The sequence below is a fragment of the Maniola hyperantus genome, chromosome 28, assembly GCF_902806685.2.
Source record: "Maniola hyperantus chromosome 28, iAphHyp1.2, whole genome shotgun sequence".
Classification (NCBI taxonomy): domain Eukaryota; kingdom Metazoa; phylum Arthropoda; class Insecta; order Lepidoptera; family Nymphalidae; genus Maniola; species Maniola hyperantus.
This window is the reverse complement of record NC_048563.1, coordinates 3,588,280-3,600,825: the sequence shown is the minus strand read 5'-3', so window position 1 is coordinate 3,600,825 and position 12,546 is coordinate 3,588,280. Positions and strand designations below refer to the sequence as shown.

At 35.5% G+C, this 12,546-nt stretch overlaps 3 protein-coding genes across 3 annotated transcripts; 2 read left to right on the top strand and 1 right to left on the bottom strand.

Annotated features, from left to right (window-relative positions):
* Positions 1–2,604: 2,604 nt before the first annotated feature.
* On the top strand, positions 2,605–12,373 carry LOC138404387 (uncharacterized). The gene is made up of 5 exons (XM_069508118.1): positions 2,605–2,657; positions 3,084–3,115; positions 3,216–3,318; positions 3,709–4,715; positions 12,243–12,373. The coding sequence occupies exons 1-4, from the start codon at positions 2,605–2,607 to the stop codon at positions 4,661–4,663; spliced, it is 1,143 nt and encodes a 380-aa protein (XP_069364219.1). The 3' UTR covers positions 4,664–4,715; positions 12,243–12,373.
* Positions 6,144–8,605, bottom strand: LOC117994950 (uncharacterized). Its single transcript, XM_034982926.2, has 2 exons — positions 8,434–8,605; positions 6,144–7,806 (listed from the first exon to the last, which is right to left on the bottom strand). Exons 1-2 carry the CDS (start codon positions 8,603–8,605, stop codon positions 6,386–6,388), a joined length of 1,593 nt encoding a protein of 530 aa, XP_034838817.1. The 3' UTR covers positions 6,144–6,385.
* Positions 9,005–12,514, top strand: LOC117994949 (cylicin-1-like). Its single transcript, XM_034982925.1, has 3 exons — positions 9,005–10,205; positions 10,503–11,303; positions 12,243–12,514. The coding sequence occupies exons 1-3, from the start codon at positions 9,005–9,007 to the stop codon at positions 12,512–12,514; spliced, it is 2,274 nt and encodes a 757-aa protein (XP_034838816.1).
* The last annotated feature ends 32 nt before the right edge of the window (positions 12,515–12,546 follow it).

The following is a 12,546-nucleotide window of genomic DNA, read 5'->3' as shown; positions in this document are numbered from 1 at the left end:
CTCTGTGGCGTCAACCGTCAACTTTTCAGTTTTCTTGTCAAAATTCAAATTCTTTCATGCACAGATAAGGTAAGGTCACAGATTTGTTCTGTGCTTTCATGTGTTTAAGAGCTAACGCGCACCACGGAAAATTTACGTACGTTTTTTTCCCGCAAAATCTGTGAGCCATTGTGAACTGAAGAACTAAATAGAAGTGCGCGCACTGTGGAATTGATCCCGCACTGGCTTGGACGATCTAACCTAAGGACGCGCCTCGCATGATTATTCCCCTCTGTCAATAGTAATGGATTTTTAATCCACTGCGTTTATAAACACTGTTTGCGGAATCAATTTTGTCATTGTCAGAATCGTTTTCGATGTGTGACGACGTCTTACACGCTGGGTGAAAAATGCCTGTTTGTGCCGTTAGTGAGTGCAAGAACAAATCAAACACATCAAATTTACAAAAAGATGGAATTTCATTTCATAAGTAAGTATTTTTGGTGTAATAAACGCTTTCTATAAATTAAATTACATAAATTATTATAATAAAATAACAATCGAGAACTTTACCGATTCAGTAATTGAGTACGTAATAATTCGGTAGAAACGAGTCACACTCCTCACGAGACTATATTTTGTTTTTTCTAAACAATTGCAACCCTCGATATATACAAATTAGGTTAAAATTTGAATACGCGTGAACAGCATGAAATTACGTAGTAGTAAATATAACACTAGTCTCGTGGGAAGTGCGGTATACTATAGACGGAGAGCCAGCGCCCAAAAAACTGTTTGAATTTACTAAGGCTAATTTTTTGCGCATAATGACCAGCTCTGTCCCCATATTCTGCTGACTAACCATTACAACTTTTATTTATATGCAATATACAAGTTATATAACAATTTTCAGCCTTAGTAAATTCATTTTATTACCTCGCAGGTACGACACCTTTGATAGCGCACCTGAGTCACTGTTCTCAGGTTCACTTGACTGACCGCAGTATGTTTGTGTACGCAACCATTCTAATGAACTATAAAAAAATTAGCCTTAGTAAATTCAAACAGTATTTTGGGCCCTGGCTCTCCGTCTATAGTATACCGCACTCCCCACGAGACTATACTGTTATTTTTACAAAATTTTTCAGTATTAGATTTAATTGCATAGGACATAAGGTTCGATTTTTAAGAATCATGTGATAGTGATTGCGGTTCGATTATCGATATCGATGAAAACATTTTCTTTATTATTAACGACTAAATTACCGTCTTCAAGTCAAGTAAAGAATAGTTATTATTAATTACCACAATTTTTTCGCTACCTATACTTGTAATAAAACTGGTCGATTTCTGTGATTTCACGTACTTAATACATTTAAAAAAATATTAAAGCAACGCAATTTTAGTGATAGCCACGAAACGGGGTAGGGTGTCTCTGAACTGGGTAATATGTAGCTAAAAGGTGTACCTTTCTCAAGGATGAGGATTAGGTAATAATTTATCATAATCGTTTTATTTTTACAGATTTCGATATTTTTACAGAGAGAATAGCCAAGAATATACATAACATTAACCTAATGGTAAATAATGACGTGTTAAAAATAGAAGAGGCCACCGTGTGTGTTTACTAATTTATTTTCATAGTATCATATCTGTCTTATGGAATTTTGCTGTGGGGTAAAAGCGGCAGGTATTGAGAAAATTTTTGCATTGCTAATTTGTAAGGGCAATACGTGTAATATTTAATAACTTACATTTAATTTTTTTGGACAAAGAGTACACCATATTGGAATTACCATGTAAACCCAATGTGCAATAAATAAATGATTGATTGGAAAGAAAAAAACATTTTATTGATTGATATACCTACTAATTATGTTTGGTAGGCTTTTGCGCGGTCAGGTTTATTTTGTATTATATAATAATATAAGTCATTAACTTGGACGATCTAACCTAGGTTAGATCGTCCAAAGTCATTAATAAGCACATTTTCACTATCGAAATTTTAAATGAAAATTTCGTTATATAAAAAAATACAAAAGATTAAAAATGATATAAAATAAGTAAAAAAGTATGTGCATATTTTTAAAATAAATATTTTTTTTATTTTTACGTTGCATTATTAGTTTTTGGGATAATTACCTATTAAGTGAGGTGAATGTATGCAAGAATACGCTACGCTGACCAAACACTGGTTTTAAGTAATTAAATACGAGTAATAAATTCTTACTTCTACTTTTGTTTCTGAAAAACTATCGATATATTTTAAAATATCGATACGGTAGCATCGCAAATTAATTTGACTGTCTTACACTCGTAATGTCTTTGTATGTTGATGTATATAACTTATTAGTGTGCGTAAAATGTAGTAGTGTTGAAGATTTAGATATGTGTGTGTTAATAATGACACAAAACTTTGTTGAGTGAGTGTGTCAAGTTGTCTATGTAGTGTTTCCTCGTCCCGCACCAAAAGTGACAGAAATTTTTATTCGTAATATTAGGCGCGTTACAAGTCCATAGGTTAGATCGTCCAAGCGCACTGGATTTTGAGATTATTAATTCAAAGCGGATTTTAAAACGCACCGCAACTCACCGCACTGTGATGCGCGCTAGTTCAGGCCGGCTATGGGCCGGCTCCACACGTTGGCACCCATGGCACCAACATTTATTTCTGGTCGGTGACCAACATCTCTATCTATGATCTCTATCAATAAAGTACTCTGTGATCTCTATGCATCGAAAAGTTTTTTGACAGTTGACTATTTATTTACCTTACTTTGAAAACATTGGGGCCGATTCTCTTGTACACAATCTCTAAACTAAACTAAATTAACAGGTCTAAATCTAGTGCTATCCTTTTTCGCAAGATGAATGGGATAGCGATAGATTTAGACGTGCCATTTTAGTTTAGTTTAGAGACTGTGTACATCTGAATTAGCCACAAATGCACAGTTAAAACCTTTTATCAAAAACTTTAATACCAGTTAAATACTCTACAATATTGTAATTATACTATAGTATAGTAGTCCTATAAGAAATGGAGGAAATTAAATATTAATATTATACAACCCAACCACTGTGCCCAACCATACATCTACCTACAGCAGAAAGAATGATCGAAAACTTTTCTACCGAAGTTCTGTTACACACATACTCATTTTTAAAACCAATAGATTTGATGAAATGCCGGCAAGTGTGCTCCAGGTGGAAGCTTATAGTGGACAGTTTGGTTACAGAAGAGCGTTTCTGGCGGACAAGTTGTCGGCGTGATTTTCCAGACATCTATGTAACTGCCTATCGCAAAAGAAAATTGGGGCTTTCTTGGCGCAATTTATACAGGTGAGGCTTCAATTTTCTTATTCTACCAAGTTCATTATTAAATGGTAGTCGGTAAACTTGATCGTCTATGAGCCCTAATACTTTCCTGACTGTACTACCAACTACTAAATGCGAAAGTGTGTTTGTTTGTCGGTTTGTCACGACGCAACGGATCAAAGGATAGATGTGATTTTTTGCATGTTATAGTTAAAGACCTGGAGATTTTTATCCCAGGAATTCAAAGAGTTCCCACATGATTTTTTTTTAAAACCTGTGGATGCGTACGAAGTCGCGGGCATCAGCTAGTGCCATGAAATTCTTGCTTTATTATCATCTTTCTCAGTACACTACAGCAAATAAATCTGTCCTCACATTTTGTCTCGGAACTCACAATTTTGGAAATTTCTACAGATCGCTGTCCCTCTGGTCAAAATTGCACACCGCGACTGAAACCTTCGATGAATCCGCCTCAGTATCTCCTCTTAGAGGTGAAATCTGTGATTTCCACATATTGAAAGGTGGCGAAATTGGCATCCAAACTGAAAGAGCAATAACCTACTATGACATCAATACTTTAAAGCAATCCGACCGAAATATCATATCAGGATATTATTATAGTTACGTTGAAAATGATAATGTGATTCTAGTAAACAATACTGCATCACATCTTCACGTCATACGTAAAGTTCTGAGAACTCCACTTCAAGAGGACACAATATTACCATCCGTTAAAACCTTTTTATTGAACAACGATAAGGTTTACTATGCCACCATGAATAACGAAATTTATATGTGCGATTTGCTGCAAGAAAGAATCGAAAGTAACTTGTTAGGTCAAACAGAATATGTTATTTGCTTTGGATATAAGAATGGTTTACACATATTGACATGCGAAAGAAATATTTACACTCTCATCGGTACAGAGATAATATTTCAACGTAAGCTTGATGAAGCATCGAATCTGATGCATATGTTGAATCAGTACAATTTCTTAGAAAATTTAGAGTGGAGGGCCTATTATGTATGGATATTTAAACTAGATCATCATATACCACGAGGTGGCTTACGTGATATCATATTCGTTAAAGTGTACGGAGACATAGTGTTCGTTGGAACACTGAGTGGTGAATTCAGAATTTATCGTTCACCGTACTTGAATAACGAATTGGACTTGTTTAATACGAAACCCGTTAAACAATACGATTTCAGTAATAACGATCTCCCAGAGCATAGAGACATGAGTGCTGTATTTAAAGTAGATGTAATTGAAGGGGAAGATAGTCATACTGTTTTAGTTGGAATGCGGGATATGCTTGCTGTTTTGAATTTCAGTCATAACTTTGGAAGTGGCGAAAATCGGAACTAACGCCGCCATCTTGTGAAGTGTCACGCTGTCCCCTTATGTGCGGTGTTGCTAAGTAAAAAATTTGAAATACACTGTTTTTATTAAATATTAGCTTATGCTCGCGACTTCATCCGCGTGGATTACAAAAATTTCAAACCTCTTTTTCATCCCCTTAGGGGTTGAATTTACAAAAATCCTTTCTTAGCGGATGCCTACGTCATAATAGCTATCTGCATGCCAAATTTCAGCCCGATCCGTCCAGTAGTTTGAGCTGTGCGTTGATAGATCGGTCAGTCAGTCAGTCACCTTTTCCTTTTAAATATATAGATTAGAGCTCTTCCATATACATAATATCACGATATATCCTGATAATATATGCATATACACTATACAGCATAAATGTGTCTGCATTTTATAGCTATATTTAGCACAAGGGAAATATACTATTTGAGCAGGTAAACCTGATAAGTTGCAAGTCCATGGCCTATAAATGGTTTTTAGGGCTCCGTCCCTAATAGGATCGGAAGGAAAAACGGAACCCTTATAGGATCACTTTGTTGTCTGTCTGTCTGTCAGCCTGTCAAGAAACCTACAGGGTACTTCCCGTCGACCTAGAACCATGAAATTTGGCAGGTAGGTAGATCTTATAGCTGACATTTGGGGAAAAATCTGAAAACCAAGAATTTGTGGTTACATCACACAAAAAAAATTAAATTGTGGTCATGAACTAATAATTAGTATTTTCAATTATCAAAGTAAGATAACTATATCAAGTGGGGTATCATATGAAAGGTTTTCACATGTAGATTCTAAAACAGATTTTTATTTATTTTTATGAATCATAGTTTTTGATTTATCGTGCAAAATGTCGAAAAAGTACGACTGTACTACGGAACCCTCGGTGCGCGAGCCTGACTTGCACTTGGCCGGTTTTTTTATTATTGTTTCTCGATTTGGGAACAGCCTCGATTTGAGGAGTTGGATCCTAGAGCACAAGTCTTTACCTGGTAGGTACCTCCAATATGATTTTATAACGGACAGTTTCTTTATCCCATCAGTTTTGGTGATCAGGTCCCGTACAGCATCAGGATTGAGAAGTTGGAATACAATTTTTAATGGAACAGTCTCCAAGTTTTTCTATCGATTAAAAAAAAATTACGCCAATCGGCTCTGTAATCACGGAGATTGTATATAGGTAGAAAAACACAACTCCTCTTTTTTGAAAGGCGGTTAAAAAAGTAGCCTATGTTACTCCTTGTTTAGTCCTCTACTTGTCTGTGAAAGTCCCGTCAAAATAGGTTGAGCCGTTCCGAAGATTAGGCCGTTCAAACAGACAGACAGACAAATATTTTAAAAACGTGTTATGTTAGAGTTATGGTAGAGTTCAAATAACTATATGAGCTTAATATGAAGAGTTATTTCGAAATTACAGACAGACACTTCAATTTTATTTACTAGTATAGATTTTTATTCAAATAAAATTTTTAATTTTTATAATCGCTTTTGAACTGTTACTGAATTTACCGTTTACACGTTTGTTTGGATCGCGCTACGAATAAACATGTTTCCTCACGATGTTTTCCTTCACCGTTAAAGCAAGTGACATTTAATTACTTAAAAGGAAATAGCAGATTTGTAGAGCGCTGTCCCTGTCGTTGAGACCGACAAAACGTCATAAATAGGTATGAATGACAGAGACAACGCTCTACAAAGCCGGAATGTCATTCTAAAGGCCGATGTACATTACTTTCTGCCGCTTACTGTATTATAATCAACTAAAGATTCACTTGTCGATGGACTCGAATGATAGTTGAAAATTATTCTCTTTTCACGTTTATCTTCCACAACTTTCGCGGGATCTTCATAATCATAACCAAAAACTTTTAGGGAATGGCTGGACGGTACATGTCTTTTCTTGCTAAAATCCTCAGCTTTTTTGTTATTTCTCGACTCAGAAGTTGGTAGTTTCTTTTTTATTTGATTATTTTTTCTCGCTCTAAATGATATGATTTTTCTTCTCTCAAACATACATTCAGAATCTACATAATCCATTCTTTTGTTTATATTATTAACGAAATGTAAGGATTTCTCATTTCTCCTTTTATTTTTTGCCATAACTTTTAATGCATCGTATAGACTTTTCGGCTCGTTAAAAGTATAAATGTCTTTTGCTATTTCTTGTTTTAAATCGTTTAGTATCTGTGTCTTGTTTGGTTTCCTTGTATATTTCTTGTTGTTATCAAAACTTTTAGATTTCGGCGCAGTTTTCACTTTTCTTGTATATATATTACTTTTAGGATTAAGAAATGGTTTGACCTTGATTTTAGGTTTTATAGCTGAGAACGGTCTATACTCAGATGATTTGATATCAATTGGAACATTTTCAAGAACATCAAAATTTGTTTTTTTAATTGGGCATACACGTTCACATTTAGATGTATGATTTATTATGTCGTGTGATGAATTATGTTTATTTTGGATTTCAAGTTTTTCGATGACGGTATCATTTAGTTCGAAAGCGCTTTTCGAAACGTCGCTAATTTCGTATTCAGTTTTAACATTATAAACGTTCATAGTAGTTTCTAGTAAATCAACGACAAAGTTGTAGATATTTTTGTCATCTTTCTTCGCCATTTCGGAAGCTAATGTTTCCGGGTCATCGTTGATCCTCAATATCTTTTCTTTCTTCGGTTTTACTTCTAGAACTTCTTTGGTAATACCTTCAGCTACTCCACTGTAGATGTTGTTTTCTAAAATATCTCTTATCGTATTTTGTTTGGGTTCATTTTTCTCTGTCAACTTTGTAATATCGCTTGCAATTGCGGTTTCAACTCTTAAAGAGTTATTAGACGGTGTTTGAGTGATTTTCTTTTTCGTTTGCAAGATTATAAGTTGTTCCTTTTCAGACTGTAGCATGTTATTATTCAAAACTCGAGATCTATATTTAGTTTTCTTAGTTTTGTGTTTGTATTTAGATTCTGAATCATTAGTGTTTTTCCATTGTGCTGTAAATCGTGCCATTTCTTTTTTACTATCTTGTATATCTGGATATTGTGTTCCAGTGGATGATTTGGATAGTATTGTTAGGACGGAGGCTAAAAATTTCTTCTGGCCTGGCCGCGGCCTGCGTGAGGGTTTGGTCTGGATTTTTATATCATTGGCTTCTGAAAAAACGATGTCGATTATTACTGTCGATGCCGGTATAAGGTATGTTCTAATTCATATTTCATACAATTTTTTTTATGTATACCAAAAATTAGGAATAGTAAAAAGAAAAAAGATAGTAAGAAGTGGACTTAAGTACTTCCGATATTCTATTCTATTTGTTTTTGAATGTTTTGAAAGGTGGAAAGTAACCACTTGGCCAGAGGCGTCTGTACCTATGGTGCAGGGTGTGCGGCGCACACGGGCGCCGGGTCTAAGGGTGCGCCGAGTGCCCTCTAATGCGACACCTCCAAAGATGCGTCGATGCCGGCGCTCTCAAAGACCTTGCGCTCGTGTTATGGCCGACGCCGTCATCGTTTAAAATCATCATTTGAAATTGCACCATTTGCATCCGAATTTCCGTTTGAAAATATAACTGTTGGTATTCCATTTTGACCCTGCTCCTACTAGACTAGAGGGCGCCAGGGTACTGTTTGCACACGGGCGCCACAAGGGCTAGAGACGCCTCTGCACTTGGCAATGACGTTGGCCAAGCGATGTAGCAGTACTATGGCGCGTACAAACCGATCAGATGACGATGATGATGGATGACATGGAGGAACCCGGGGAAGATCAGCTAGTCTTACCTTGTGTATCAGTAGAAGACCGAATCTTCTTCTCCACATAAACGCCACGTTTCTTTACCACCAAAGGCTGAAACTGACCATTACTTAGACTTTTCTTGCTAGTCTTATTTTCTGCTTTGCCACTGATCGCTGCGTTGGAAGACTTGGATTTTGCTACGGTCTTGAAGTCCATAGTGATAAGAATAACGATTTATAGCATATTTGTTAGGCAAGTGCTGATAAAGTAAAGGTTTGTTAAAATGTATGCGTTGTTGATTTTGAACATATTTTGAATTACCGGATTTTTTGTCATGTGTAGTCTTGGTCATTTTTGAAAGGCCAACGAGATTTATAAAATAAGTTTCTACAATAAAAATATGATCGTTTTCGTAAGGTTAAGGACCTAACCCTTCTATCTCTATGGACTTACCTTTTACTGGTCGTTAATTTTGATAAGATTTTGATAGACGCAAAACTGACATTTTGTACAATTTTATTTAATCTAGATGGCATTTCTAATTTCACGTTAAAATTACCAGTGCTTTTTGTTAACAAAATATTTAAAATTACTGAGTTGTAACTAGTATAATCGATGGAAAACAAGGGCTCTTTAGACACTAATAAAACAGAAATTAAAAAAGATAGAGGTGATAATTTAAAAAGAGTTGTTAAACCAAAAGCTGTGATTAAGAAAGATTCGGAAATCAAAGATTTGGTTAAGGACAGAGGAGACTCTGTACCGATACCGATTAGAGAAAAAGTAATTAATCCCAAAAACACTAAACCTATCCAGACGTTCAGTAAGAATTTAGAAAAAATCTCCAATGTGACTGAGAGAGGTAATAAACTTATTTACAAAAAAACTAAACTTAATGAAGCATTAAGATGTACAAATTTTGATGAAACTCTTCCGATCAAATTCAAAAAACCCAAACAGAATGAGACAGTAAGCAAGAGCTCTGATAAATCTGCTCCCGCAAATTTGATAACCGATAGTGGTTATGTATCGAAACTGATTAAAGCTAACGTTATTTCCAATACTACTAAACACAGTGTGGCAATAAGCAAAATTTTAAATAAACCTGCCAGTAAAAATTCTAAGCAGCATGAAGAAATAAGTAAAAGTTCTGATAAATCTTTGATAACTGATAGAAATTCTGTATCAAAACCTATTAATGATAACGAGATCCCCAAAAACACTCAACAAAGTGAGAATAAAATTTTACACAAAACTGTCCCTGAAAATACTAAACAGAATGAAGAATCAAGTAAAAGTTCTGATGAACATCCTCCTACTTTGATTACTTATAAAGATTCTGTATCAAAACCTATGAAACAAAACATAATTCCCAAAAACACTAAATACATTGAGATAAATAAATCTTCACACAAAAGCGTCCTTAGAAATACTAAACAGGTTGAAAAAACAATTAAAAGTTTTGATAAGCCTGCTCTTACAAATTTGGTGACCACGAAATATTCTGTATCAAGACCGATTAAAGACAAAGCTTTTCCCAAAAAAGCTAAGCATAATGAAGGAGCAAAAAATAATGTTGATAATATTGCCTCTGACAATACAAAACCCATTGTGGCAATAACTAAGAATTTTGAAAAATCTGTACCTTTTTTTAGAAAGAATATCGTTGAAAGTGAAAATCGTGTGAATCGATTAGACATTGATGAAAAGAAACGAATAAGAGATAAATATACTTTCAAACTGAGAGCTTTTGATAGAAATAAGAAACTTGATGACAAAAATAACGTGAAGGATTCACAGGTAGAAGATAAGAACGGTTTGTATCTATGTAATAGTAATTTTTTTGAGTTCTGCTCCTCGTAGTTTATTAACTTGGTCAAGTCGAATTTAGAAAAGGCCTCGGCTGTGAGATATAGGCTGTAATAGATACACATGTCTATAGCGTTTTTTTAGCGATTATTAGATACTGTGTATCAGACACTGAAAGTCTTTAAAGACTTATTGAGGTACCTAGTGATCATTGGTTTAGAGAGGCCATGTTTCCTCCAACCCCAAAACAGCCATCAGCCCATCAAAAATTGATCAAGTAAAAGTCTCTGTATTCTTTTAACAGATATTTTGACAAAACCTAACGAGACGGAAATCAAAGAAAAGGCAAGTGAAAATAAAAAATCTGAGAGCAGCAAAATCGACAAAAGTCTTGATGCGACGGAAAAATCACGCAAGTGTCCAATTATAAGGACTATTATAACCAAAAACGATGCAACCAAAGTTTATAAAGCTGTGACTTTCGCCGAGCAGAAACGAAAATCAAACACAGTTTTGCAGATAAAGATACCTGTATCGTTGATAAATAGTAATATACCAAACGACGCTGTCATGGATACGAAATTGCCGAAAAAATTACTGAGTAATGAGAACTGCAAGGGTGATATAATAAATTCGAAGATTCCACTAAGTAATGAATACAACTTGACTAGAAACATGAAAACCCCAAAGGTTTCTTCGAGCAGTGACGACCCTTTGCTGAAAAACACTGTAATATCAAAATTATTACAGAATAATGCTGATAAGTTCACGAAAAATGTGAAAACCACCAAGATTCCACATAATAATGAACATTTGACTATAAATAAAGAACCGAAAATGTTACCAAAGGATTGTAACCTATCGAGAATTAATATAAAAATACCAACTGAGGCCTTGATGAGGAATACCAATGTACCAAATAATATTTTGTCAATGAAAACCAAAATACTAAAACCACAGAAAACTGGTGTCAACTTGAAGAGAGATAGAAAAAAAAGGATGTCACAGAGTTCTGAAAGCAGAAGTAGTGTCAAAACGAAAATTAGTAAAAAAGAGAAGAGAAATCGATTGAAGTGCAAACTATCACAATTTTCATTCGCTACAGGTACCCTCTATTACCTATTTTTACCCGACTTCGGCAAAACCAAAGGGTTATGATTTCAACAAAATCTGTATGTATGTACGAGTAGTTATGTATGTTTGTATTCATGAATGTTCTACAATTGAGCCTAAACTACTGAGCGGATTTTAATGAAGGTGTCAATCGATTCGTTGTTATGGTCCGGATGACATAGGCTACATCTTATACGAACAAAAAATTTCGCAAATCGGTCCAGAAACCTGGAAAATATCGATGTACCCTACATAAAAAAAAGTCGGAAAAAAACGGGCCGAATTGAGAACCACCTTCTTTTTAGAAGTCTGTTAAAAATAAATATGGCGGATGCTACATCCAAAAAAGGGAGGACTTTTCGCTGTCATACAATGTCCGGTTGACTTGCCAAACTTATGTAAAAATTGAAATTTTTACATAAGTTTGGCAAGTTTCAATCCCCTATTTTACCCAATTGGGGGTTGCATTTTTAAAAATCCTTTGATGTGTAGGGTACGTCATTGTAGCTATCTGCATGCCTTTCAGCCCGATCCATCCAGTAGTTTGAGCTGTGCGTTGATAGATCAATCAGTCGGTCAGTCGGCTTTTCCTTTCGCCAAACTCGAATCGCCGAATTCAGATAGAGCTGTAGGAGCGGTTCGTATCAGAAACGTTGAACAAAAACGTTATAGTACGCGACAGGTCGAGATGGCAATCGGGGTATGAGGTATGAGTGACAGAGACAACGCTCTACAAAGCCGAAATGTCATTCTAAAGGCCAAGGCCGATGTACATTACTTTCGGCCTTATGTTCTCAAAGGTGTGTGAGTCTACCAATCTAATGTAGTAGGTAGACTATGGCCAAACCCCTTCTCACTCTGAGAGGAGACCCGTGCTCTGTAGTGAGCCGGCGATGGGTTGACCATTATGATGATGACTGTATGCTTCTAGGAAATGGATCTCCACCAACCGAGGTAGCAAAATGGGCGCCGAGCTCCATCAATAGGCATACACAACCATACTACGAGGCATGGGTTGACACAACACTAGCAGCTGTCTCTAGGAAGACCAAAAAGACCCAGCAGTATTATGAGAACCAGGAACTAGTAAAATCGTTCAAAAACATCTTGCAGCAAAGGGTTGAAAGTCCAGAATTGATGTACGAGAACTATTTCGATGAGCGCTACACTGGCAAGATAAAAATAAATACTAGATTTAAGTAGCTGCTATTTTGGGTTTCATTTATAATTTTCCT

Bases quoted from the DNA above. Each gene is read 5' to 3' on its own strand.
- LOC138404387 (XM_069508118.1), top strand. From the start codon at position 2,605: ATGGGCCGGCTCCACACGTTGGCACCCATGGCACCAACATTTATTTCT. The intron at 3,116-3,215 runs GTTCTGTTACAC...GTTTGGTTACAG, and splicing joins TCGAAAACTTTTCTACCGAA to AAGAGCGTTTCTGGCGGACA. The intron at 3,319-3,708 runs GTGAGGCTTCAA...AAATTTCTACAG, and splicing joins TCTTGGCGCAATTTATACAG to ATCGCTGTCCCTCTGGTCAA.
- LOC117994950 (XM_034982926.2), bottom strand. From the start codon at position 8,605: ATGGACTTCAAGACCGTAGCAAAATCCAAGTCTTCCAACGCAGCGATC. The intron at 7,807-8,433 runs GTAAGACTAGCT...TCGTTTTTTCAG, and splicing joins GTCTTCTACTGATACACAAG to AAGCCAATGATATAAAAATC.
- LOC117994949 (XM_034982925.1), top strand. From the start codon at position 9,005: ATGGAAAACAAGGGCTCTTTAGACACTAATAAAACAGAAATTAAAAAA. The intron at 10,206-10,502 runs GTTTGTATCTAT...TTCTTTTAACAG, and splicing joins ACAGGTAGAAGATAAGAACG to ATATTTTGACAAAACCTAAC. The intron at 11,304-12,242 runs GTACCCTCTATT...GTATGCTTCTAG, and splicing joins ACAATTTTCATTCGCTACAG to GAAATGGATCTCCACCAACC.